Genomic DNA, 27,566 nt, shown 5'->3' with positions numbered 1-27,566 from the left:
CACATAAGGCTTTTGTAATCATGTCTGTTGGCCACAACATCTTCATGAAGAACTTCCTACGTGTTCCATTTCCAGTTCACTCTATGGCCGTAAGTGCAAACAGCGCCATCATTTTTATTTAGTTTTGGATTTTGTGTTAAGGATGCTTTCAAATTCTCAAACCCTTTAAACCAGGGGTGGGCAACTGCAGCCAACGGGCTACACATGGTCCATCAGGCTTTTTATTTTGGCCCGCCAAACCAAAATAGTCAAAATATAACGGCAATATATACAATAATGAATGAAGTACTACTAGAAAAAAAAACGTTTTATTTTTTGGGTGCCAACTTTGGTGCTTGAAAACAGGGACATGATGTATTAATTTCCTTCATTTCAAAAGGAAAAAATACTATAGATATACTACAAAAATACCACTGCATTAATACTATAATACAAAAATACTACTTCTGAAATATTACACCAGAAATACCACAAAAAAATACAACTACAGTTATATTACATAATCAGAAAAAAATAATACAAAAACACTACTATGGAAATACTACAATGATACTACAGAAATACGATTTTCTAAATACTTCAAAATATTCAACAGAAACACTACAAATATACCACGACAGGAATACTATCATACGAAATAATTTCTACTAAAATATGAAATACCCACAAAAGTACTACTACAGAAATATTAGGACTGAAATACTGCAAAAATACAACTACAGCAATACTACAAACGTACTAGAGATAAACTAGAAAAAAATATACAGTGGAAATACCACAAAAATACTACTGTAAAGTTACTACAAAAATAGAACTAAAGTAATACTACGGATACACTCAAAAATGTATACTATAGAGATACTGCAAAAATTCTACCACAGAATACTACATAAATATAACGACTGCAAAACTACAAAAAAAAGAAATACTACTGAATCTGACTGCAGAAATCCTAAAGAAAAATACTAATAATATATAACTACATTATCACAACAAAATGAATCTCAAAATTAGTACTTAAAACAGGGATTTGGTGAAATATATTTATTTAAAACAATTAAAAATCAATTTAACAAATAGTTACCCACCTCCTTCTTTAAACCATTCATCAATCCACCACTGTTTTTGAATAGTTTTTTTTTTTGTTTGGAATTTGTTTAGGGCGGCAGTAACTCAGAAGGTAGACCGGCCATCTTGGGACCAAAGAGCTCGCAGGTTTGAGTCCCCGCTCCTCCGAGTTACATGTCCAAGTGTCCTTAGGCGAGACACTGAACCCCTAATGCCCCTGATACGCTGGTAGGCGCTTTGCATGGCTGACTCCGCTATGGTTGTGTGAGTGTGTGAATGGGTAGTGTGAAGTGCATTGTAAATCACTTTGAAGGTCCTGAGTGACTGGTTAAAGTGCTATTTAAAAGCAGTCCTTTTACTATTTTATAAATCGTGTCTTTTAAGTTAACAGGATTTTATGTTTGCATTGAGAATGTTTGGTGGTATCGCTTTTCTGTATGCAACAAATTGTGAAGAACAAATGGAAACTTTTTATTGTGTTATTCATGTATTCATTTTTTACTATATCTGTATTTTGTAAGTACAATATTGCACCAAAGAGAGAAAAAGTATTTAATTAAAGTCTGAAAAGCCAGCCTTTTTGTCTCCTAGAATTTGTTTTATACATGTGTACATGCGGTTATGAGCTTTATTGTGAACTCTGAATTGTTCAAATTACGAGTGCAAAGAATAAGATATTTTTCATTATTTTAAAGGATAGCAAGGTATTTTCTGTTATTAAAATAAAACCTAACAAGAAGGAATCATGTCAAAGTGTTTGGAATGTATTTGCATTTCACTAGAATTAATATATTGCAGTCAAATAAAAAACGAAAACAAGAAAAAAAACAGATGCATAATTAAAATATAACGCTTTGTCAACTTGGGTAATTTGAGACAAGCAGCCTGGAAACCTAGTGCAGAAATAAAATCATGTCATAAATACATTATATTCTCTTAAAGAACGTACATGGAGGACCTTTCACATCAGCAACTTTAAAAGAGAAAGAAAACTTATTTTTTTCATATTTTAAAGCAGGGGTCTCCAACCTTTTTCAAGCTGAGAGCTAGGTTTTGTTACTAATTAGCGCAAATGGCACCCACTTAGATTTGAATTTCTAAAAACGCAACTTAGCTAGATGGTTTGCTAAACAGCTAAAACGGTAGTTGATAGTTAGCTCGAAAGGTGAACAGGTAAAAAAGTAATAGGGAGATAGATTGTTTGCTAAAAGAGTCAAAAGCCAACTAAATAGAAAGCTTAAAACTAGATAGCTAGATAGAAAGGAGGCCAAAATGTAACTTAATTTTAGCAAACAAGACAAAATGTTAGCTAACTAGCATGCAAAAGATGTATAAAGCTAGCTAGGTAGCTTGCTAAATAGCTAAAATGTAGAAAGACAGCTAAAAAGAAACTAAAAAGGTAGCCTGATAGCTGATTTAAAAAACTGCACATTTTGCTCATTTGCTTTATAAAACCTGTAAAATGGAATTTATTTTTCGTTTCATTTCATTTTGTTTTATTTCCTGTCAAATAAATAAATAAAAAAGATGGATAAACAACTTTTTTTATTAAATTCACATTCTATATTCTTAATTAATTGCTCAAAAACAGTATTTTATTTTTTGTTCACGAAGCCCATGTACTGGAATTTATTTATTCGACTTACTAAAATAGCCCTTTATCACGTTATCACTATGTTGTCAATTTGTTATGACCAGGTTTAGTATCCAAAAAAAGGGGATTAAATAGACTTAGTCAACCAATAAAAAAATCATTTTACTCGAAAATCACAATGATCCAGCACAGGTTAGCTATTTTCAGAATAGGCCCTCGGTTCCTCAAATGTCTTCAGGGGGCACCCTCGTGCCTTTATGCACCACGTTCAAGACCCCTTTACTAAAGCCTGTCTAAGCCCCATAAGCCTTCCGTCTTCCCCCAAAAACCTAATCATCAAATGGAAGCTTCTCTTTGAAGACAGCCTTTTCGAACATTATCACTGTAGTTTTGTGTCAATTTGACAGTGTAACCATAGATGGCATTTGGAAAAGTGCCCGACCCCTAATGGGCTCCACAGCAGGTCCACAATCAGTCTAAATACTTCTCAGCGCGCACGATTTGGCAGTACATCAGCATGGAGAAAACCAGGGCCAATATCTGGAGGGAGCAGAAAGCACAGTATATTATTACAACCTTGTTTCAGTCATGTATTCTCTTGTGAAATATTTTATTCAGTCAAGAATTCCTAGGACAGGGGTCTCATGTGTGCCCCCTAAAAACTGTTGCGATGGCCAAGAACCTGTTCTAGTATAGCTCACTAGTCCTGGGTCATTGTGCTTTTCTACTAAAATGGTTTTAGTATTGGTTGACTGAGTCTATTCAACCCTATTTCTAATAATTGACCTGGTAATAACATAGAAACAACATACTAATAACATAATAAGTTATTTTATGGAATTCAATGAATTCAATTTATAGGTTTATAAAGCTAATGTGCTAACTATCTGGCTACCTTTTTAGCTTTGTACTCAGCTATGTTCCTACATTGTTAGCTATTTAGCAAGCTATCAAGTTAGGTTTTTATATTTTTTGCATGCTATCTAGCTAACATTTTACCTTTTTTGCTAGTTATCAAGCGAAATCTTTGACTCATTTCTAGCTAGCTATCTAGTTTTCTTTTAGCTTTTTATTTAGCTATTTAGATGGCTTCTTACTCTTCTACCTAGCTATCTTTCCTTTTTAGGTTTTTACCTGTTCACCTTTCTAGCTAACTATCAAGCCACCGTTTTAGCTTTTTAGCAAGCCATCTAGTTAAGTTCCCATTTTAGAAATTCATATCAAATTGATATATTTGGAATTTTTCTGAATGTGACACCAGATTTTTCAGCAACCTATCACCCAAGAAAAAGAACATTTTTCAAGTAAATGTGAACAGTCCAACAGAATAGAATAGACTTCTGTGATGTTTGACGACAACAGAAGCCAAAAATGTAAGGTTGTTTAATAACCATGGTCATGCAGAAAGAATCCTGTTTCATCACTGCACAAAGGCAGAAACTTGCTGAAAGTTGCATAAAAGGTGCATTCACCACTTTACCTGCGGAGACGATCTCCTTCTTTACCCCCACTATTGTCCCCATACCCCACTCTCCTCTCTCCAGCTCCAGCTCACGTTTATTTAATCTCGTGTTGGTATTGACTTCAAAATACCGTGTTTAAAACACACAGAAGAAACATACATTGTTTTATAACCTGTAATTCTGGCCGAATTTTCAGAGGAATTAAGTTCCTATCTTGAGCAACTGTGAATGTGCGCAGCTTAGAGGGAACATCAATGACGAGTATCTTACCTGTACAACACCAATGCACACTCCAAACACCAGAACTGAAGGGATGTTATTCAGAAGCCACTGCCGGGCCTTCTGGTAGCAAGGCTGAGGAGAACACACATGCATAGAATAATATAACAATATTGTGTACCTCCAAATACTAGTCCGCGTGTTTCTTTAACTGATGTTTGCCTCTGGCGGTTGTTATTGGTCAGGAGTGAGCAACTACTTGAGAAAAAGAGAAAACGAGAGTTAGAGTGAAAAAAGAATATACAAAAAAGTGAGAGAGAGGGAGAGAAAAAATAAAATGAAGAGAGAGAGAGAGAGATTTTTTTTGCCAGTGGCGCCTGGCTTTGGCGACATCAAGTGGACATATTTAAAACTGCAGCTAACCGGTCTCTGGTGCTTTTCTCAGCGTTGTTTCGCGTGCCGGATGAAAACTCTAAAACTTGAGTATATTTGTGAAGAAGAAACGGTACTCTTACAACACTACATTATGCTCCAATAATCCCGTTACTTAAGTAAGTACGCGCATTCCTCCTTCGTTGGTTTTCTTCCATGTCACCTGTGTCACAGCCAGCTTTGCGGCCCAGGACCCGTCCCTTTTAAAGGAGTCGAGGAGGTCGCGTACAGGCATGTGTGTGTGTGTGTGTGTGTGTGTGTGTGTGTGTGTGTGTGTGTGTGTGTGTGTGTGTGTGTGTGTGTGTGTGTGATTTGCCAAAGACGTCAAAGGTAAAAAGAGAGAAAAAAATGCACAGAAATCAAATCTGAACTGCGTTATGTGATTTTATTTGATGTTTCAAACGATTGCTATTTTATTTTTTCAAATGCATGCTGCGTTTTTTTTTTTTTTTTTGCACTCTTTTTGTAAGGGGCACGTTGTTTTTTCCAATCCTCAAAATAAAAATGACATCTGGGGTAAGCGGCCAGTGGCAGAGTCCTTTTTTGAAGTAACAGTAATATCCTTTTGTAAACCAAAGATTCAAAGACAAGGCAAACCCTGGCCTTCGGAAGCATTTGAGGAATTACTTAGTTTTGTTACCGTTCACCCTCTCTGCCTGAGGTGTTCTCACCCCAGGAGGGGGTGACTAAAGAACCAGTGTGCAACTACTGAACAAAGGCTCCGCCGACTACAGAAAGCCCAACTCCATTTTGGACCTCACCCTCTTCGTTTTGGCAGTTAATAAATGTCTCTTTGTTAAACACTTTAAAACTGTCTTTTGGTTAGTAAAACCTACCTGATACCCCGGGTTGCCACAATACCTACAGCATGCATTGGGTTCATTATCAAGCTTTTCATTTTTTGCGGCTCCAAAATTTGTTTTTTTATGTTTGAATTTTTGGTCCAATATGGTTCTTTCAACATTTTGGGTTGCCACCCCCTGGGCTCGCTTGTTGTTATGCCAGTTAAAAAATTACTGGGGACTTTTTAACTTCTGTAAATTGTGGATTCGTGGTCGAGTTTTTTTGTCGTTGTTCAATTTATTTATATAATTTCTCCCTATGTCCCTGCTCTGAGCCTTAGCTCGGAAAAATCTGGTATACTATTGATCCCAAGAGCCTAGAAGAAATCTGCAGGTTCAAGAGCGTTCTAAATTCGGGCAAGTGTTGTGGAGCACTCTGCCCTCTGAGATTCGATCTGCAACCTCAGTCAAACTGTTTAAATCTAGGCTAATTGTCATGATTGCCCTATTTGGAACACCTTTGGCAGCTTGATTGGTGCCAACAGCCCGGAAAAGCTGATTGGTGGCCACACCCTTCTTAAGCCCCCGACTGCAGTTCAAACTTTGTCAGATCATTGCGAGCTGTTGTGTTTCACTCAGTGAGCGTTCCCGTCCAACTCCGTCACTGTTAAAACATGCTTCCTGCCTGATTCCTGTTTTCGACCCGTTTCTGAACCTAACTACGCCTGTTCTGCCTGCCGCCTGCCTACGACCACTAATACGAACTTTACATTGCCTCTGATCTCCAGCCCTGGTCCAATGACTGTCCCGCCTGTCTTCTTCCGACACGGAAGTGTCACTCCCGCGTTGCTCGTTCCCGCTCTCCGCCAGCCTTCGGATCAAGCAATCAAGCAAGCCTTACTCTCACTCTCTTTTAATAAAATCTGAGAAACGCATGCAATTGGGTCCTGTGCCCGGTCTGTGACACTAATATTCTATAGCTTATAAATGAATGAAATGAAATGATCTGCATTTATGTAGCGCTTTTCAAGTCAATGAAGACTTCCCAAAGCGCTTTACAATGTGCTTCACATTTTACCAGTAGTGGCCGTGCAGCCATGTAAGGCGCTAACCTGCTTTATTGGGGGCATTAGGGGTTCAGTGTCTTACCCAAGGACACTTCGACATGTAACACAGAGGAGCCGGGATTCGAACTGCGATCTCTTGATCGATCTCCTGAGCTACTGCCGCCTGAACAATATTTCAAGTTGATGATGTCTGTATATTGTCTATTGATGCTCTTGTTACATCCATTGCAGCCTGGACATCATGGAAGACATCAAGGTTTCTTCATTTTCCTCATATTGAGGTTTTTGAGTTTTTCCTTGGCCTAATGTAGGTTTTACATCAGGGGATGGTGTAATAATAATAGTCTGTGGTTTGCAATAATCTGTGGTCTGTGCAGCCCTTTGAGGCTCATGTGATTAAGGGCTATACAAGTCAAGTCAAGTCCTTTTTATTTGTATAGCCCTAAATCACGAAGAGTCTCAAAGGGCTTCACAGATCATTACACTATATTACACAGACTATTTTTCAGAATATTATCATACATTCCCCTGCTCTGGAGCCGACGAAAAGAGTAGGTTATTCATATGCTATAGAGTAGAAGTGAGTTTTAAGCTTGGATTTAAACATTTCCACTGAGGTTGCTGATCGGATCTCAGGGGGAAGAGCATTCCACAGCACCGGTGCCCGGATGGAGAACGCTCTCGAACCAGCAGAACACTTCTTTGCTCTTGGGATCACCAGAAGACCAGCACTCTCAGAACGTAGGCTTCGGACCGGGACATAGGGGGAAATCAGATCTGAAAGATAAGAGGGAGCAAGTCCATGTATGATTTTGTATAATACTAAAAGAACCTTGAAATCACATCTAAGGCTAACTGGGAGCCAATGCAGGTTAGCCAAAATCGGTGTGATGTGATTGGACTTTTTTGTCCTAGTTAAAAGCCTTGTTGCGTTTTGTACCAGCTGAAGAGACTTGATTCTAGACTTCAGGAGACCAGAGAGTAATGCATTACAGTAATCGAGACGGGAGGTAACAAACGCATGAATTATAATTTCCGCATCCGACTGAGACAGAATAGAACGAATTTTAGCAATGTTACGAAGATGGAAGAAAGCGGTTCTAGTAATTTTCTTTACATGCGTTTCAAAGGATAGATCAGGGTCAAATATGACACCTAAATTTTTAACTCAGTCACTCTGTGTGATGTGACATTTGTCAATGTTCACAGCAGCATTTAGATGGACCAATGACTAACATTTCGGTCTTTTCAGATTTAAGACGCAAGAAATTGAGTGACATCCACTCTTTTATCTCAATGAGGCAGGCCTCCAAATTTCCACAGTTTAGTGTGGCAGATTCCTCCAACGGAAGATATAGTTGTGTGTCGTCTGCGTAGCAGTGAAAACTGATATTGTACTTGCGGATAATATCACATAATGGAAGCATGTAAATAGTTGTGTGCGCTGGCCCTTTAAGATTTATGTTGAATACACACAGTAAACAGTCAAGAAGCACCCAAAACGCCAGCCAACCATTCAGAGCAATTTGATTCGGTGAGGGCTAGAGGTGGGCAAAAATACTGCAAACAGCGTAAGGCACTCCCTTCTCTCTCTCGCTCAGTGAAGTAAATATGACAATAGACTTATCGCTTGCAGTATTTTGTGACATTATCAAAAAAGGGTCTCTCTCAGATTCCTCCAACGGAAGATATACAGTAGTTGTGTGTCGTCTGCGTAGCAGTGGAAACTGATATTGTACTTGCGAATAATATCACCTAATGGAAGCATATAAATGCCTAAAAGAAGGGGGCCAAGCACTGAACCCTGCAGAACACCACAGGTAACATTAAAGGGCTCAGATGTCATTTCGCCATATTTAACCCAGTGCGTCCTATCTGAGAGGTAGGATCTGAACCATGAGAGGACGGTTCCTGAGAGACCAATCCATTTTTCCAACCGTTCTAGTAGGAAATTGTGGTGCACTGTGTCAAAAGCAGCACTAAGATCCAGCAGCAGCAAAAGTGATAAAGCGCCAGAATCCATTGCCAGTAGGAGATCATTTGTTACCTTGATCAGAGCTGTCTCAGTAGAGTGATTAGCCCTGAATCCTGATTGCATCGATTCAAAAAGGTTATTCTCGAATATGAAATCATTCAGCTGCTGTGCCACTACTTTTTCAAGTACTTTAGAAAGGAAAGGTAAGTTTGACACAGGTCTATAATTACATAAGATTTCTGGATCAAGGTTGGGTCGTTTCAGTGTGGGTTTAATAACGGCGGACTTAAAAGCTGCTGGAACTACACCTGAGGAGAGTGATATGTTTATAATATTTAGAACTGAAGGTCCAAGGACGCCAAAAAGACTTTTAATAAGTGAACCTGGGAGCGGGTCGAACTGGCAAGTTGTCGGTTTGGCCGCATTCACCACCTGTTTGAGATCATCAAGTGACAGTTCACTAAAACTGGACAAATTCCCTGGACAGCCACCCTGTCGGGCGTCTGTAGATTTCAGCCCTTTAATATGTGTGGTATTAATAATGTCTTTAGCAATTTCTTCCTGTATGCATTGAATCTTCTTAGTAAAGAAGACAATTAAGTCATGAGCAGAGTGGGTCGAACTATCTGCGATAGTCTGTTGCCTTGTAAGCGATGCTACAGTGTCAAAAAGGACTTTGGGAATGTTCTTTTGAGACGCAATCACCTTTGAAAGGTAGGCTGATTTTGCAGAGGCAAGGGCCGCTTTATACTTTAACAAGTGGTCACACCAGGTTTGTTGGAAAACTTCAAGCTTGGTAGCGCGCCATTTTCTTTCCAATTTCCTGCATTCTTGTTTAAGGGTTCTAGTTTCATCAGTAAACCAAGGCGTGCGTCTTTTAGGAAATGATTTAAGCTTTATGGGCGCTATTGAATCCAGAACACTAGCCAGGGTTGTATTAAACTCATTCATGAGTGAGTCGATAGAGCCATTGTATGAAGGAAAGGACGCAACTGCTCCAGGAAGGAGTTCAAAGAGCTAAGAAACTGTGCCAGTGCTTATATTGCTTCCGCTAAATCCTTCAGCTTTTTTAGCACTACATTTAGCTAGCAACTCAAATGTAACTAAATAATGATCCGAGATTACGGTAGTACACGGTAACACCATAATGTTTGAGGTTAAAACTCCTCGAGTCAGAACCAAGTCTAGCGTGTTTCCATCTTTATGGGTTGGCAAATCAACCAGTTGATTAAAACCAAATGCATCAATTAGAGACCAAAACGCAACAGTAAGTGAACTGAGTGGGGAGTTCATATGAATGTTAAAGTCCCCCATAATTATAATTTTGTCTGCATAGGTTACTAGTTCAGACAAAAGTTCAGCAAATTCGTCTAAGAAAGTTGTGTATGGCCCAGGTGCGCGATAGATAGTTAATACATAAATTGACACTAGAGAAGACCGCATCACAAGAGCCTCAAACGCCTTGTAATTATTAGAGGTACGAGGATTAAATTTGAGCGATTTTTCAGAAATGAGCGCGACACCGCCACCCTTTTTCAATGTGCGTGCTACATGGCTACTCGCGTAGTGAGGGGGTGAAGCATAATTTAGCGCTAAATACTCATCCGGGCATAACCAAGTTTCACAAAGACCCATACAGTTAAGTTTATAATCACGAATAATGTTATCAACAAGTAAAGCTTTAGGAGCAAGCGATCTAATATTTAAAAGACCAAATTTTAGCTTTGCTGAATCATTTGACTTAGCTGAAGTGTTTGTAGTCTTTGTAGAGATCGTCACAAGATGTCGCCGTTCGTGAGCGTTGAGTTTAAAGCGTCGGTTGTCCGGCGAGGAATGAATGGTGGAATTAGTCACATCTTTGCGTCCTTCTTGCTCCTACGACTTCGCACGCTTCACACATTTACCCGCACGGCAACCACGCTTCTGTTTTCTGTCTTTACGGCGCCTTTGTCGTCGTTTAGTAGGAGGAATAGTTGTCCACAAAGAAGCCGGATCTCTTTGAAGCTCGTTCGGGATATCATAGGCGGTGTAAAAAGTGCCCGAAAAGTCAAAATGTAGACGCCCACCCAATCGAATAAGTTCGTCCCTACTGTAAGTATTTTTGGCCACACATGTGTCCAAAAAAGAAAGCAAAAAAGACAAGAGAACGGTAGTAAATAGAAGATTTGCTGGAGAGCATTGAGCTGCAGCATCCATTGTATACAAATAAACATAACTTGACTTGACCAGCTTGTGTATTTAATGTGGCAAAAACATTATTATTATTCTTCTTTTTGTTAAAAACTATGGGCAAATAACCCTGATTATTCAAATGTCTTTCCTTTCATCCTTTGTTGGGAACCTGATTGAGTTGATTGAGTCAGTGAAGAACTGGGAGTGCAAAAACTCAAATGTAATATTCTTCTGAAAAATATTGGAGATGTTGTCATTACAAATGCACAACATGATCTTCTGAGAGCAGGTAATTATTGTGAGGATTTTTATTCTTACTCTGAGTGGATCTCCCAAAAACCTAAACGATATAAATTGTCGACGTATAAAGTGTCAAGTTGATGATGTCTGTATATTGTCTATTGATGCTCTTGTAACATCCATTGCAGCCTGGTCATCCTGGAAGGGGGATTACCTCATGTGTGGCCCCTTCTCAAGGTCTCTTAATTTCCCCATGCTGCGGTTTTGAGTTTTTCCTTGTCCTCATTTAGGATTCAGATCAGGGGATGATTTAATAACAGTCTCTTATCTGTACAGCCCTTTGAGATTTCTTGTGATTTAGGGCTATACAAATAAACATGACGTGACTTGACACAGATAAAGCGACTGGAGCCCTCAACTTACCTCGCTCCATCCGTCGGTGCATTGGTCAATCTCAACGGAGCAGCAGGATGACGGCAGTGTTCCGTTGAGTACTTCATACCAGTCAGTTTTGTTAGTAACGCCACAGCATTTGAACTGGAATGTGAATAGCAGACAAAAGAACTTGAGTGAATGAAAACCTTGAAGTTTAAACATTCCAAAAGTCGTGCAGTTGGACATTGCTAAAAAAGTTAAAGTTACTCACTACTTCTTCCAAAAAGTAATTAAGTTAGTTACTAAATTTAGAACCAGCTGTTGATTGGCAGGTAGCTGGCTCTCTTCGTTCACGAGACGTTTCGTTCACAACCCACACGAGTCGGGTTTGCGACTCAGCCCTATTTGCCTTTACTGTGGGTGCATTGGTAAATATGATATTCGTATTTGCCATCTAACTATAATGGTACTCGCTATTTTGAATGGTGACACGATCCAAAAAAGACGCGATGTAAATAACTTGGAGTGGAGCGGAAAACTGCACCACTGAACGCGGCGTCAGGTTTGTGGAGGCACGCCACCATTGCCGTTATGCAGCCAAAGTAATGCACCGCTTTTACCCGCCAGTAACGTAACGACGTTGTAACGGAGAAAAAAAAAAAGAGTTTGATTACCCCGTTACTGAAAAAATAATGACGTTATGTAAAGGTGTTATCTATGACAGCATTATTCCCAACTCTTGTTATCATACGTGATTTACATTGATAAACGCACCATCCAAAAAAAGACGTTTTGCATTTAAAATAATCATTTTATTTATTGTGAAGGCTTACATCACTTTGGCCTGTAGCAGGCGATGGCGCTACCAGGGGGTAGCCAGGGCTGAGAAAGATGATTCAAATAGTTTGTTCACCACAACAGTCAACAATAAAACAATATGAAGTGATTATCCAATCCCTCTGTCTATGTCAGGTTATGTGTCTAATAACATAAGAACTACATTGCCCATAATGCCACATTGTTACTGAGCATGCGCGGTGTGTCCTGAACGTTTTCAGATATATGTTATGGTTTACTTGCTACCAACGCGAAATTAAACACCAGTCTATGCTAGCATGTCTCAAATTTTTTAAAATAACGCACCGCTTTTGACCGTCATTAACGGGAACAGATTTGTAGTTGCAGATAAAAAAATTTGTTAGATTATTTGGTACTTATATATATAACGCCGTTATGTAACTGCGTTCCTCCTCACACAGGTCACCGAACACAGCTGATGAAAATGACGGACGAGCTGATTGGATCGCTGTCTGGCCCCTTTGCAATCTTGCTCCAACGCCGAGACGCTAACCTGACCAATGGCCTTACAACAATATTAAAGTCTTCAGTGTCAAAATGGAAAACAGTGACTGACAGTTTAGCTGACGTTTCCTCATGCCTTCTAGCAGGCTTTGGTGTCGCCAACCTTAAAATCTGACTGCCTGCACCAACAGCTATACGGAACCCTGATGTTAAGTCTCACGGCCTTCAGAAGTCTTTGTAAAGGCCTCCGGGCTGAAACCTGACCCTGGCACCAAGTAATGCCTGAAACGGGATTGGTTAAATAAACAGGTGGGTAGTAAAGAGTTTCATTTACATGAGTAACTTTTGTGACATTTTCTACTTCTAGGAGTATTTTTAAATCCATTTACTTTTTACTCTTCCTAGAGTATATTTGTGAAGAAGAAACTGTACTCTTACTCCACTACATTGGCTACATTGACCCGTTAAAATCCTTCCACATAATTTCAAGTCTGTCTGTCTCAGTAGGAGACCGTGCAGTCAATACTTCACTTCATTAGCGATGTGTGGTTCGCAAACAAACCGGCTAAAAAAATTTCAGGGATTCTGTGTTGTTACCATTAAATTTGTTGAGTATAAAAAAGTTTAACCATGCTTTATATATTTTGGGTAAGCAAATATTTTAATTTATGTTTCCCGTGCTTTTCATTCAATATGGTTTACAATTTCAGTTTTTCACTGGTAGGGTGTGTTTCAATGGCTGAGAATCCTAAGGCCATCTGCTGCTATCCCTATCAGTGTAGATAAGCCTCCCTCAGGTTCCTTTCCTCGCATAGTTAGTCTGTGCCTTGCCATAATAATAATTAATAATTATTCAACAATATTTAAACATAATTAATAAAAATAATATTTAATAACAATATTTATTAATTAATTAATTAATAATTACTTTTGAAAATAATTTTTTCTAACTATCTATCTACCCTGGTCATATCCCTCAAGAAAACAAATCTCAAACTTCTTATATATGTCGCAAACAAACACATACAAAAACAAAGACAATTTTAAAAAGGGAAAAACTAGCAAAAACACTCACAAAAGTATTTTGACCATTGTCAACCCAAATGCCCAAACAAGTTAAGCACCTTGTGCCGACTCAAGTTGGTCATGCTTTCATCCCTCCAAATGAAACGGGACACAAGAAAGCGGCCATGTCACTCAGGTCAGGGTGACACAACACACTCTTCTGTTCAACAGCAGGGCCCGACAGCTTTCACTGGTTTACCCCTGCCGCATCATTCAGGTGCCCTGCCCATCGCTTAGAACATGTGTAAACATCCCACTATCCTTTTACAACACCTCTCCACTCATTCCTGTCGCCAACAAGGGCTCTAACTTCCATTATATTTAGACCTCTTTCCTGCAGTGCACTCATAACACCATCCATCCACATCAACCGTTGACTGGTGTAGTGCATGTATGGTGCCATTTTATGAGGGTAAAGGTGATAAGAATGAATGTAGCAATTTGAGAGGTATCAGTTTGTTGTCTGTGTAAGCTGTATGGAAGAGTCTTGATTAAGAGAGTGACAGGTAGAACGGATGAGGTGGTGATGGAGGAGCAGACTGGTCTCAGGAAAGGAAGAAGACATGTGGATCAGGTGTTTGCAGTACGACAGGTGTGTGATAAATATTTTGCAAAGGGTAAGAATGTTTATTTGGCTTTCATGGACTTGGAAAAGGCATATGACAGAGTTGATAGAGAAGCATTGTGGCAGGTGATGGTAATGTATGGAGTGGGTGGAAAGTTGTTGGAAGCATTGAAGAGTTTTTATGTGAACAGCAGAGCATGTGTAAGAGTAGGGAGTGAGACAGGTGAGTGGTTCCCTGTGTTGACTGGTGTGAGACAGGGGTGTGTGATGTCACCATGGCTCTTAATGTGTACATGGATGGTGTGGTGAGAGAGGTGAATGCAAGAGTATTTGGCAGAGGTGTAGAGATGATGGACAACAGTGGAACGGTGTGGCAGGTAAGTCAGTTGTTGTTTGCGGATGACACAGCGCTTGTGGCTGTTTCTGAGGAAACATTGAGAAGGTTGGTAATGGAGTTTGGAAGAGTGTGTGATAGGCATAAGTTGTGTGTGAATGTTGGGAAGAGTAAGGTGATGAAGTGTTCACGTGATGGAGTGGGCATGGTGTTAGAAATAAGGTTGCATGGACAGGTGCTGGAAGAAGTTGAAAGCTTTAGGTACTTGGGTTGTGATGTGGCTGCAGTTGGTGGAATGGAGTGCGAGGTATTGCACAAATTGAATCAAAGAAGCAAGGTTTTGGGTGCTCTGAGGATTGATGAGCAACAAGAGTATGAGTGTGGATGTTAAGAGGGGAGTGTATGAGAGTGTGATTGTGCCGACTGTGTCATATGGTGCAGAGACTTGGAGCCTAGATGCAGATCTGAGAAGGAAATTAAATGTTTTTGAAATGAAGTGTTTGAGGAGTGTGTTAGAAGTGACAAGATTGGATAGATGGAGAAATGAAATTGTGAGAGACAGAACTGGAGTAGTAGTGGAACTGAGCAAGTGTGTGGATAACAGAGTACTCAGTTGGTTTGGACACATGGAGCGAAGGTTGAAGAGGATCTACAGAGCAGAAGTAAATGGGAGGAGACCAAGAGGAAGGCCACGATTGACGTGGATTTCATTTTTACTACTCTTTATTTTGTTTTTATTGCATTTTAACCTTTTGGTGTTCCTGTGTATTACCTGTTTCGGGTTGTTTCGTGGGAATAAAGGAGGTGATATCACTCTTATTTTACACAGAATGTTTTTATACAGCACTTTAAGTTGCTATTCATTGACTGAGAAGTGCTTTACAAATTAATTTGTATTCATTTGATTTTGATTCCGATTTTTAAAGCTTACAGAAGTGTTGTTGTTTTTTTACTGTAAGTGCTTACCATTTTTTGAACGTTTTCCCAAGATTTTTTAAGCCCAGGGTCCGATTCATAACTTTTCATTCCCTCCTTCAGTTCGCCTTGAGCTTTGGAATCCAGCTGGAAGAAAAACAAATTAGAAGTTCGAGATTTGTTTTCCCCAAGACAAAGCATGATTGAACACTATTTTTGCAAAACGAAATCTCGAATCACCACTTTTGAAAATATGACATGTCTTGCAAGTTTTGGTGCATTTTTATCAACGAGCCATGAAGTATTACGTTAAAATATAGATCCTGCGCCAAGGGACTCCAACCTTTTTCAAGCCGAGAGCTACTTTTTTTGCTACGCCTCGCCCTAATGTATGTCTTAGATCAGGGGGATGATGTAATAATAGTCTGTAGTTCGCAATAGTCTGTGGTCTGGCAGCCTGTTGAGACTCCTTCTGATTAAGGACCATAGAAATAAACATGACTTGACTACGTATTGGCACAAAGGGCACCCAGTTTGATTTGCATTTCTAATATAATAAATTTTCCTGTAGTACTTACCATGTTGTTACTATGCTTTTACTAGGTTAATTATTGGAAGTAGAAAGAAGAGAATAAAAGAGAGAAATAGATAGAGAGAAAGCAAGAAAGAGGGTAAGAAAGGAGATAAAAATGAGTGAAATAAAGTGAGAGAAACAGAGAAAGGGGAGAACAAGAGAGAAAGAAAAAAGGGAGAAAGCAAGAGAGAGAGCGAGATAAAGAGTGAAAGCGCAAAAGAAGGAACGAGAAATAAAGAAAGGAAAAAGGAAAAAAAGACAAAAATGAGAAAATGGGGTGAAGCGAAAAAGAGTGAGAAAGAAAGAAAGAGAAAACAAGAGAAAGGGAGAAAGAAAACACATAAGACAGAAGAGAAAAAGTAAGAATGGAACAAAAGAGAGAGAAAAGAGAGAACGAGAGAGAGAAAGACAGGAAGAAGGAGTGAAAGAAAGAGACTGAAAAATTAGAAAAAAGAAAGAAAGAAAGAGAGAAAGAAAGAGAGAAAATAAGTGGAAGAGTGAGAGAAAGACAGAACGAATGAGAAAGAGAGCGAGAAAGAAAAAAATGAGAGAGAAGTAGGAAGTAGAATTCATTTTTTTCAGTCATCCGTTTCAAAAAAACTTACAAGATAATCAAAATGACACTGGCGGAGACCCCTGTCCTACACAATACTTCCTTGTATGGTTTTAGGACTGCTCACTGGAGTAATTACCGCAGATATAATCCTAAAAATAAACTCACCTGATCTTGAAAGATGTGAATGACCAGCGCTAGGGCAATTTCTGTCAGGACGAGGAGCAACAGGATAACAAAGAACTGCGCAGAAGAAAAGAAAACCCGAAAATACAGTAGACTGTAATATTGTTTTACAACAGCATCAAGACATCTTCAGTAGAATAATTGAAATGTGGAGGGTGGAAAGTAGATATCCCCAAAGTTTTTTTTCCCAATTAGGCACAGAACATGTAGTGCAGGGGTCTCCAACCTTATTCAAGCGTGATCTACTTTTAAAAACTATTTAGCGCAAAGGGCAGCCAGTTTATTATGCATTTGTAAAAGAGCAACTTAGCTGGATAGCTTGCCAAATAGTTTAAAATAGCTTGATCGTTCGCTAGGAAGACAGGTTAAAAACTAATGGGGAGCTAGATAGCTAGCTAAATAGGCAAAACACAACTTAATAGTGAGATAAAAAGGAAAAAAAAAAAGCTGGAAACGAGTCAAAATGTTAGCTAGAAAGCATGCATTGAATTTGACCTCAGAAAGCATCAAAAAGTAATTGAATTCAACTTGCCTAAAGCTATAGGAACTATGTAAACGGTAGCTATAGATAGGTATCTAAAAGAGTAAAAAGCCCCAAAAAACTAAAAAACAAAAAAAAAGCTAGATAAATAGCTAGAAAGGAGGCAAAAAATGAGCTTGATGACTACCAAAAAGGATAAAATACTAGCTAAATAACATCCATCCATCTATCCATTACCTGCACCGCTTATCCTCAGGGGACACCCTGAACTGGTTGCTAGCCAGTCGCAGGGCATAAATAACATGCAGGTAAACAGGTTAAAAAAAATAAAAGGTAGCTTGATAGCTAGCTAAAAGAAATAAAGGCCAACTAAATAGCCGGATAGAAATGAGGTCAAAATGAGCTGGATAACTAGCAAAAAGATATATAACATGCAAAAATGTAAAAACCCTAACCCTAACTAGATAGCGTGCTTAATACCTAAAATGGTAGGACGATAGCTAGCTACAAAGCTAAAAAGGTAGCCAGATAGCAAGTTAAAAAAAACTGCACATTTTTTGTTCAATCACATCATAAAACCCTTAAATTGGAATATGGTTTGTTGCATTTCTTGTAAAATAAATAAATACAATATTTATTGTTTAATATATGAATAGATTATCATTACTGAATCCTTAATCCCCCCAATAAGCAGCTAGGCCTTGCATGGCACGCTATTGGCGTGTGAGTGTGTGTGAATGGGTGAGTGTGAAGGACATTGTAAAGCGCTTTGGGAGGTCTTCATTGACTTGAAAAGCGCTATAAGAAGGCAGACCATTTACCATTTACCATTATCATTCTATTTTCATAATTGCTTAAAAATAATGATCACTACTTTGATAGATTTTGTCCATTGACTGAAATGTATTTCTCTGAATTTCTAAAATGACAACTAATAATATTTATACGATGTACTTACTATATTATTACCAGTTTTTTTTTCATTAAAATTGGGTTAAATAGTAAACTGATAAAAACAATCACTTTTTATAAAATCACAATGACCCAGTACTGGTGAGCTATTTTCATAAAAGGTCCTCAACTGTCCTCAGGAGGAACAGTGGTGCTTCCAGGCACCACGTTGGAGACCCGTGGTGTCGTGTTCCTCCCCAAAATTCTGCAAACATGTTGCAAAATATTCCCCGTGCTAGGGGACTTGCAAAATTTAGTCCCAAAGTAGACCCATCTAGCTTGTTTCAGTGGAGCTATGACGTCAGTAAAGAAACACACGCCAAAACCTCCTCTATAGTTTCCCTCGTAAGCCTCCCTCTTAGAATCTCCTTCTCAGCTGTCCCTTCGCTTCTTGACAATAAAGTTTTCTTTGTTGTGCTGTTAAATAAACGTCCCCATAGAGGGATTTGACATCCCTTGTATTCCGTTTACATTGTGTCCTGCATTTGGGTCTGTCTGACACTTGCTTACAAGCCAGGCTGTTTACCACGTGTTTTTCGATGGCTAGCCAGGCGTTAGTGCAGGTACCTGTATTGCCGTGTTCCTTGGTTTGAATATTCCAAGCCAGCTACGGTTCTGATGCCGTAGCCTCAGCCCCTACTTTTCGTTTTTGGTCCCCAGGTTAGCCTGGCTGCTCACTGTTTTTTTTGTTTTTTTACCTGTTAGTCCTTTTTGGCTGCTCCCTATTTGTGGGACTATTACTGCATCCACCTGCGACACAACGCCTAGGCCTTCTCCACAAAAATAAACAAAATTTTGCTAAAAAACACTCAAAATCTCCTCAACTGATAACAACAAAAAACAGTATGGCAACAGGCTTGCTAGGGTGCTGGTATTTCTTCTATGACGTCACAGCTCAGGATGACAAAGACATGCTGTCTTAAAAATCCATTATCTCAAAAAATGATTATAATATACCAATGATATACAGCAGGGGTCTTCAACGTGGTGCTTGCTATTAACAGTTGAAGTGCCTGCAGACCTGTTCTGAAAGATAACTGATCAGTGCTGAGGCCTTGTGATTTTCTAGTGAAATGAGTTTTTTTAATTGGTTGGCTGAGTCTATTTAACCCTATTTTTTAATAATGAACCTGGTAATAACATAGTAACAATGTAGTAATAACATGATACTGTCATGTCTTGCACGGTTGCCATGGCGCCCAGCTGGCCCCGCCCATTGACACCGGCTGACTCGCATTGACTGATTACTAACTTTGTTGCACTTCGGTGTGGCATTCTGTGAGATTCCTGCAAGTTCTGTTTGATTCTGAGAAATGCCTGGATTGTAATCTTGCCTGCGTTTGGGCCTGCTTATTTTTTTTGGTCTGGTCCGTTTGTTTTTTGGACAACTTTGCTTTCTCCAATAAATTGTGCGAGTTAGTCTACCCAAATGAGTTCTTACTTCCTGCTTCCTGCTACGTGACAGAACAATCCGGCCATGTCTTTACCTTTCCTGCCCACTTGAACCACGGCCCCGCCCGTCATGGCAATTGCTGTGCCTCTAATGGGGTTTGCGGAAAGACTTGGCGCCGAGCTGTCCGAGGTCCCCGTCGACCTCAACGCCAGCCTGTCTCGACGTCCGCCTGTCTCGACATCTGTCCGTCCGCCTGCCTTCCCACCAGTCTCGGGGTCCGTCCTTCTGCCTGTCTCGACGTCCGCCTGCCTTCCCACTAGTCTCGAGGTCCGTCCTTCCGCCTGTTTCGACGTCCGCCCGTCCGCCTGCCTACCCACCAGTCTCGAGATTCCTTGATTCACTCTGTGCAATACCTCGCACTCCATTCCACCAACTGCAGCCACATCACAACCCAAGAACCTAAGGCTTTCAACTTCTTCCGATTCGTCTGCCTGCCATGCCTGCTTTCCAACCTGTCTGCCTGCCTGATTCATCCGTCCGCATGTCTGATACGTCAGCTCGCCGCTCCGATTCGTCCTTGTTCCTGCGTTTTCGAAAGAGGGAGTGGGGTTGCCCTCATTGGGAGCGTCGACCCATTCTGGGGGGCGAGGTATTTGTTTCTTCTTGGGACCTCAGGAGCTCTTTCCTTGAAGTGGGGGTTCTGTCCGCACCCTCCTCATCCTTCCCCCAATAAATTGTGAGTACCTCTACGCAACTGGGTCCTTTTTTTCTGTTTCCCGCTCCATTCTGTGACAGTCTAGCTGACACTTTATATGTTTTGCTAAATATCAGACTAAATGATGGCCTTCTTTTGGCTAGATATCTAGCTTTTTTTCTTGCTTTCTATCAGGCTATATAGTTGGCTGTGAAATGATTTACCTAGCTATCTAGCTCCCTTTTACAGGGTTCCTATAGCTTAAGGCAAGTTGAATTCAAGTCTTTCCAAGACTTTTTTAATGCTCTCTGAAATCAAATTCAGGAGCAAGTCGACAAAAAACAACAAAATTCATACAAACTAACAAAAAAATATTTCTTGCACACAATTTATCGTGCCTCGTACATATTACCTGGCAGAACTTTTAGCTACGGCAAAAAACTTTCATCGGACAGCCACTTCTCATTAATTTAACACTTTCCCATGGTGCAAAGGATACAACTCTTTCTGAAGTTGCTATGTGTATCGCGGGTAGACCTAAGAGATGCGTCTGGTCTAAAAAGCCCGAGTCAAATAACATCACCATTTTGATACTTCCATTATTGTGTTCACGCCATGTTGCCACAGAAGTAAATCGGTGACTTATTAAAAAAGGACAATTGATATATGTTACTAGATAGATGGACTGTTCACTCTGCTAGCCTCTGGGAAGAGGTACTGCAGTGTGCGGTGCAGGACCACCAGGCTCCGCAATAGTCTAGTCCCCCTGGCCATTAGACTGTTAAATGGTCAATCTAACATATAGTTAACTTAAATCTAAACGGCTGCTAATCTGACTTTTTGCACTACTGGCAGTTTTTTATAGCTTGCCACTCCTTGCACATTGCTCTCGGCACTATTGTAATTACAGCGTTATTGTTACAGTGTTAATGTTACTGTGTACCTGACTTGTTAACCTGACTGCCCATTTTGCACTTTTGGTTAGCTACTCTTCTTGCACTATCGGCACTATGGTAAAATACTATACGTAGCCAAAATACAACACAACTTTATTTATATCTGTACATGCAAGAAAACTGTGGGGGTCAGATGCATCGACATTTCGTTCTGTATACACGTGTACTAGAATGACAATAAAGTAGATCTGAATCTGAATAGATAGATAGATAGATAGATAGATAGATAGATAGATAGATAGATAGAGAGAGAGAGAGAGAGAGAGAGAGAGAGAGAGAGAGAGAGAGAGAGAGAGAGAGAGAGAGAGAGAGAGAGATAGATAGATAGATAGATAGATAGATAGATAGATAGATAGATAGATAGATAGATAGATAGATAGATAGATAGATAGATAGATAGATAGATAGATAGATAGATAGATAGATAGATACTTTATTCATCCCCGCGGGGAAATTCACATTTCCAGCAGCATCCCTGAGCTGAGAACAATACATTAATAAAGCAAAAAGAATACAATATACAAATACCCAATGTGACGTGCAAATGCCCACTGTAGCGTGTTATATAGAATATCTAAATAGTGCAACACAGAATATATATTGCAATAAAATTCGGTAATGTGCAATGTAGGGGGTGTGGTTTAATGTGGGCTTTTACTCTGTAAAGTTAAAGAGCCTCATGGCATGAGGAAGAAAAGATCTCTCCAGTCTGTCCGTAGTACAAGACAGCGACAGCAGTCTGTCGCTGAAACTGCTCTTCTGTCTGGAGATAATGCTGTGTAGTGGATGCGATGGATTGTCCATGATTGACCGCAGCTTTTCCATTGCCTGTCTCTCAGCTACTGTTGTCAGGCTGTCCAGCTCTGTGCCCACAACAGAGCTTGCTTTCCTCGCCAGTTTATTGAGACGAGAGGCATGCTTCCTTATGACGCTGCCTCCCCAACACGCTGCCGCATAGATGAGGGCGCTTGCCACAACTGTCTCATAGAATATTTTCAAGAGCTTTTTGCAGATTTTGAAGGAGGCCAGCCTTCTGAGGAAGTAAAGTCGACTTTGGCCTTTCCTACATAGAGCTTCTGTGTTGGCAGTCCAGTCCAGTTTGTTGTCCAGCTGCACACCCAGGTATTTGTAGGTCTGGACAAATTCTACACATTCTCCTTTGATGGTTACAGGAACCGGGTGAGTTCTAGTTCTCCTGAAGTCCACCACCATCTCCCTGGTCTTGGTGGTGTTCAGGTGCAGGTGGTTTGCGTCGCTCCATTGGACAATGTCCTGAATCAATTTCCTGTACTCCTCCTCCTGCCCATTTCTGATACATCCCACGATCGCAGTGTCATCGGCAAACTTTTGCACATGGCAGGACTCAGAGTTGTACTTTAAGTCCGATGTATACAGAGTGAATAGGAACGGAGAGAGCACGGTCCCCTGCGGAGATCCTGTGCTGCTAACCACAGTGTTCGATGTACAGCCCCCCTGTTTCACATACTGGGGTCTGCCTGTCAGGTAGTCTGTAATCCATTCTACAAGGTGTGAGCTAACTCCCATCTCTGTCAGTTTTCTACTCAGTAGCAGAGGCTGTATGGTATTTAAGGCACTGGAGAAGTCCAAAAATGTAATCCTCACAGCCCCCTTAGCCCTATCCAGGTGAGAGAGGGATCGGTGTAACATGTATACTGTAGCATCCTCCACTCCCACCTTCTCCTGGTAGGAAAATTGCAGAGGGTCGATGGCGTGACGGACCTGTAGCCTCAGGTGGTGCAGCAGCAACCGCTCCATGGTTTTCATCACATGTGATGTCAGGGCGACCGGCCTGAAGTCGTTGAGTTCCTCAGGTCTTGATTTTTTTGGGACTGGGATGATGCAGGATTTTTTTCAACAGGTGAGGGACCCTCCCCTATTCAAGGCTGTTCAGGTTGAAGATGCGCTGTAGAGGGTCTCCCAGCTCAGACGCACAGGCTTTCAGCAGTCGGGGGGATACTCCATCTGGACCAGCTGCCTTGCTGGTTTGCAGCCTCCTCAGCTCTCCACACACCTGGGCTGCAGTTATTTTAAATGGGGGAATGTCTTCCATGCTAGTGACCAGAGGGGCAGGGGGAGGGACAGCTGCAGTTTTAGTACAAACAAATATAACTTATTAATGTGTTCACATTTTCAATACTTTGAAATTGGATTTACGACATTTTAATGCCAATTTCAGGCCCAATTTTTAGAATAATGATTTAAATGCCTTTTAAGACTTTTCAAGGTTCTGCAGGAACCCTGTTTTAGTTTTTTTTCCCTGTTCACCTTTCTAGCTGAATATCAAGCTTTTTTTTTAGCTATTCAGTAAGCTATCCAACCACCTTTTTCAATTTTCTGCATGCTATCTATCTGACATTTATCTTTTTCTCTAGTTAATAAGCTAAATTTTGGACTACTTTCCAGCTAGCCATCTGGCTTTCTTTTTAGCTTTCTATCTGGTTATCTAGTTGGCTTATTATACATTTAGCTAGCCGTGTAGCTCCCTTTTAGTTTTTTACCTGTTTATCTAACTATAAAGCTACCTTTTTAGCTTTTTAGCAGGCCATCTAGCTAAATTACTATTTTATAAATGCATATGTAAAAGGTTGGCGACCCCTGATAAACAGTACATATAGATATTATGCAAAAAACCCTGCACAATTTCATCACATTTTGCATTGCTTTGGGATTACCGTATTCATTCCTACCATAAACAACAGGCAGCGTTGTTCCTTAAGGGCCCCAAGACAGCCGAGAAAGCCCGTCACCATGGTGATCCCACCAGCGACTAGCAACAGGTTAGCCGCAGAGAGGGACGGGAAGGACAGGGGAAGAGATGAAAATTCGGACTGAGTGAAGGACAGCCAAACTCCAACGCCAAACAAGCCACATCCTCCAAGCTGTTCACCATAGAGAGAATGTGTAACCACCATGTCATTAATATATGATATGTGTAAACCTTGTTATTTTGTAGTGAATAACTGAAATACTGACCCAGAAGATGAGGTTGAAGACAAACATCACATATTTGACGCAGCACAAACATTTGCGTGATGCTGACATCCTGCATGAAGAATGTAAGGATCAAGACAGTATTCTGTATTCCCAATACAACTTTATGATACCACCCACAAGCTCAACACATGATGAACGACTAGGATTTTTGATCACGTCATTGCATGTGTGTTCTCAGCTTTGCTACCAGAAGGCCCAGCAGTGGCTTCTGGATAACATCTTCAGTTTTGGTGTTTGGTGTGTGCTTCGGTGTTGTACAGGTATGAGATATTCATCACCAATGTTCCCTTTGAGCTGTGCACATGCGCAATTGCGCACTACCCAGAACTTCTCAACGCACAAGAAAAGCTATCCTGCGCATAAGAATCCGGACTCTAAAATGCTTATTCATAAGCAAATTCAGCCAAAATTTCAGAACATGCAGGTAAAAACACGCAGGTTCACTAGATAGATAGATAGATAGATACTTTATTCATCCCCGAAGGGAAATTCACATTTCCAGCAGCATCCCTGAGCTGAGAACAGTACAATAATAAGCCAAAAGAATACAATATACAAATACTCAGTGTGACGTGCAAATGCCCACCGTAGCGTGTTATATAGAGTAACTAAATAGTGCTACACAGAATACATATTGCAGTAAGATTCGGTAATATCCAATGTAGGTGGTGTGGTTTAATGTGGGCCTTAACTCTGCCGGGTGGAGTTAAAGACCCTTATGGCATGAGGAAGAAAAGATCTCTTCAGTCTGTCCGTAGTACAAGACAGTGACAGCAGTCTGTCGCTGAAACTGCTCTTCTGTCTGAAGATAATGCTGTGTAGTGGATGCAATGGATTGTCCATGATTGACCTCAGCTTTTTCAGTATTTGGAAATCATATTTGGAAATGAAAGCAAGTGTGCATGTGAGCTGGAGTTATATGTGTGTATATATATATATATACTGTATATATATCGATCGATTTTACGAATTTTACGATTTATCGATCGTAAATTCCGGACTATAGAGTGCACCTGATTATAAGCCGCACCCACCACATTTTAAGAGGATAGCCGGTTTCGTACTTACACAAGCTGCACCTGTATGTAAACCGCATGCGCCCACATTAAAACATGTAACACAATCACAAAATCAACGCAAACCCGACCCTGGGACCCGCGACATTAACTAAATAAAAAGTACACAGTCTAAAAACCACAGCCGGCATAATGAACGGAAAATTATACCGGTACTTAAAATTTGATGCAGACCTGCAGAGTCCGGGTCCCGTTGAAAGTAATCCAAGGAAAAAAAGTGTATATTTCCAAAGGTAAGGGTGGGAAAAATATATATCCACTATTGTCCGCCGTGTCCACAAACACTCACCTTTTCCGGTCCCCACTTCCCGTCATCCCCCGCGTTTGTTACGCCCCTTCTTTTTAATTGGCCAGTGCAAGACTTATCAGAGTATGTGTCCAAAATAAATACAAATAAATACATTACAAAACGCTACTAGCAGCACGCTCGCAATGCATTCAACGGATCTGTTAAAGAAAATACACCGTGCATGCAGAAACCACGGTAAACCGTCCTTATCTTCCTCCTTATAACTGACGTCATTAAAGTCATCTTCCTTTAATATGGGAAAGAGACTTTGTCATATAGACGTCGTCCCACGCTCCCTTATTCAAAAACACGTAAAGTTTACGTGCAGTAGTTCTGTTTCCTTCTTTATTGGACTGCTCAATTGCGTTTAGCTTGAAGGCTGCGTCATGTGCCTTTCTTGTTGAAATTTGCATGATGAGGATATGTCTACGTTAATTTAATTTGTGCACAAGCTAAGAAGTTGCAGACTTCCTCGGCGCATATATTCCACCGGCCTAAATCTTACCTTTGCAACTGTTTAAGCCAGGGTCTCAAACTTTATTTACGATACAGGAAACAGAATCAGGATACGGGTAGCTGGGAAAGGAGAACGGAGCTTTGATTGGGGATCGATACGGGAAAAAGGTCAAAACCGGAGCCAGAGTCAAAAGTGCTTGCCTTGCATGCGCTGAGGTTCGCAGATGGAGTGAATAAGAATGACGTGTTTAAATAGGAGGCGAGCTAATAAGGAAACGAGTGGCAGCTGGGGCTAAACGAGTGAGCGCAGGTGAGAGCAATAGGCAAATCATGACATTGAGATTGGGCGAAATCCACATAAAAGGCTCTGAAAAGAACTTTCGACTGTACTCAAATACATATTTTTAAATTTGCAACATAAAATTAGATTTTAATTTGAAAACATTAGGAATTAATAAGAAATTAAAACTACATTGGCAGCAGGGTTAGCATGTGTGCAGCACAATTCTGAGGTCATGAGATCGAACCTTCATGTGTGGAGTGTGAATTTCTCCCCGTGCTTGCGTGGGTTTCCTCCGGGCACTCCGCTTTTCTCCCACATTCCAAAAAACATGCATGTCCGGTGGATTAGCCAGTCCAAATTGTCCATAGGTGTGAATGAATGAGTGAGTTGTCTGTCCCTGCCCTACGACTGGCAGTCAACCAGTTCGGGATCTCCCCTGCCTACTGCCCGAAGATAGCTGGAATGGGCTCCAGCACCCCCGCGACCCTACTGAGGATAAGCGGTGCAGATAATGGATGCATGGATGAACAGTACATACTGGCCTAAACAGCCCCTGATCCCCGAGTTTTCGATACCTGGTTTAGAACCAATCTAAACAATTGGGTGGTTTTGTATCAAACAAACTGACCCAAGTACATGGTTGGTCCCAATTGAAATATTATTTTTTTTCCCACGAGGAAGCGACTGAAGGTGAAAGACAATTCAAATGTCTCGCCACTGGTTCGTTTCCTGGACCAGACCAAGTATTCGGACATTGAAAAAATAAATGTCCTCAACTGCATTGCTATTCTTCACCTCAAAGTGTCAAAATAAAGACAAAACAGAGTGCACTCTGATCCAATCCAAGCGCGTCTCCCACCCAGAAAGTAATGGAAATTTGTTTCGCCCCCTCTCTCATAGGAGAAAGGCGTGGTTTATGCAGAATGAAAAATAAAACAAACTCTCCAGGGAACTCACATTACACAAAAAAGAAATTATCTTGATCATGAACAAGAAACATTTGTTGAAACTGCCCACAGCTGGATTTTGAAGGTTGTACGATAAGATAAGGGTGAAAGACCATTGCTGGGAAAGTACTGATACAAAAGAAG

General features: G+C 40.4%; 1 protein-coding gene across 3 annotated transcripts in view; it reads right to left on the bottom strand.

The window, feature by feature from the left end:
* Positions 1-289: 289 nt before the first annotated feature.
* tspan4b (tetraspanin 4b) overlaps positions 290-27,566 on the bottom strand; it is a 30,390-nt gene continuing 3,113 nt past the window's right edge. The window contains exons 1-8 of one of the 3 annotated variants that reach the window (XM_088337148.1): positions 26,242-26,397; positions 24,351-24,420; positions 24,065-24,256; positions 16,864-16,938; positions 15,620-15,715; positions 11,436-11,549; positions 4,396-4,479; positions 290-3,202 (exon numbers count right to left, since the gene is read on the bottom strand). In XM_088337148.1, coding sequence (XP_088193274.1) covers positions 3,134-3,202; positions 4,396-4,479; positions 11,436-11,549; positions 15,620-15,715; positions 16,864-16,938; positions 24,065-24,256; positions 24,351-24,419 — 699 coding nt within the window. In that variant the 5' untranslated portion in view covers position 24,420; positions 26,242-26,397 and the 3' untranslated portion in view covers positions 290-3,133. Of the gene's footprint in view, positions 3,203-4,395; positions 4,480-11,435; positions 11,550-15,619; positions 15,716-16,863; positions 16,939-24,064; positions 24,257-24,350; positions 24,421-26,241; positions 26,398-27,566 lie in introns of those variants that run through there. The other 2 variants (XM_088337082.1, XM_088337217.1) reach the window with 2 other exon arrangements.

This window comes from Urocampus carinirostris, chromosome 1, assembly GCF_059441175.1.
Source record: "Urocampus carinirostris isolate Australia breed hairy pipefish chromosome 1, RoL_Ucar_1.0, whole genome shotgun sequence".
NCBI classification, from domain to species: domain Eukaryota; kingdom Metazoa; phylum Chordata; class Actinopteri; order Syngnathiformes; family Syngnathidae; genus Urocampus; species Urocampus carinirostris.
Note: the sequence above shows the minus strand (reverse complement) of the source record. Positions and strands in the feature narration are given on the sequence as shown.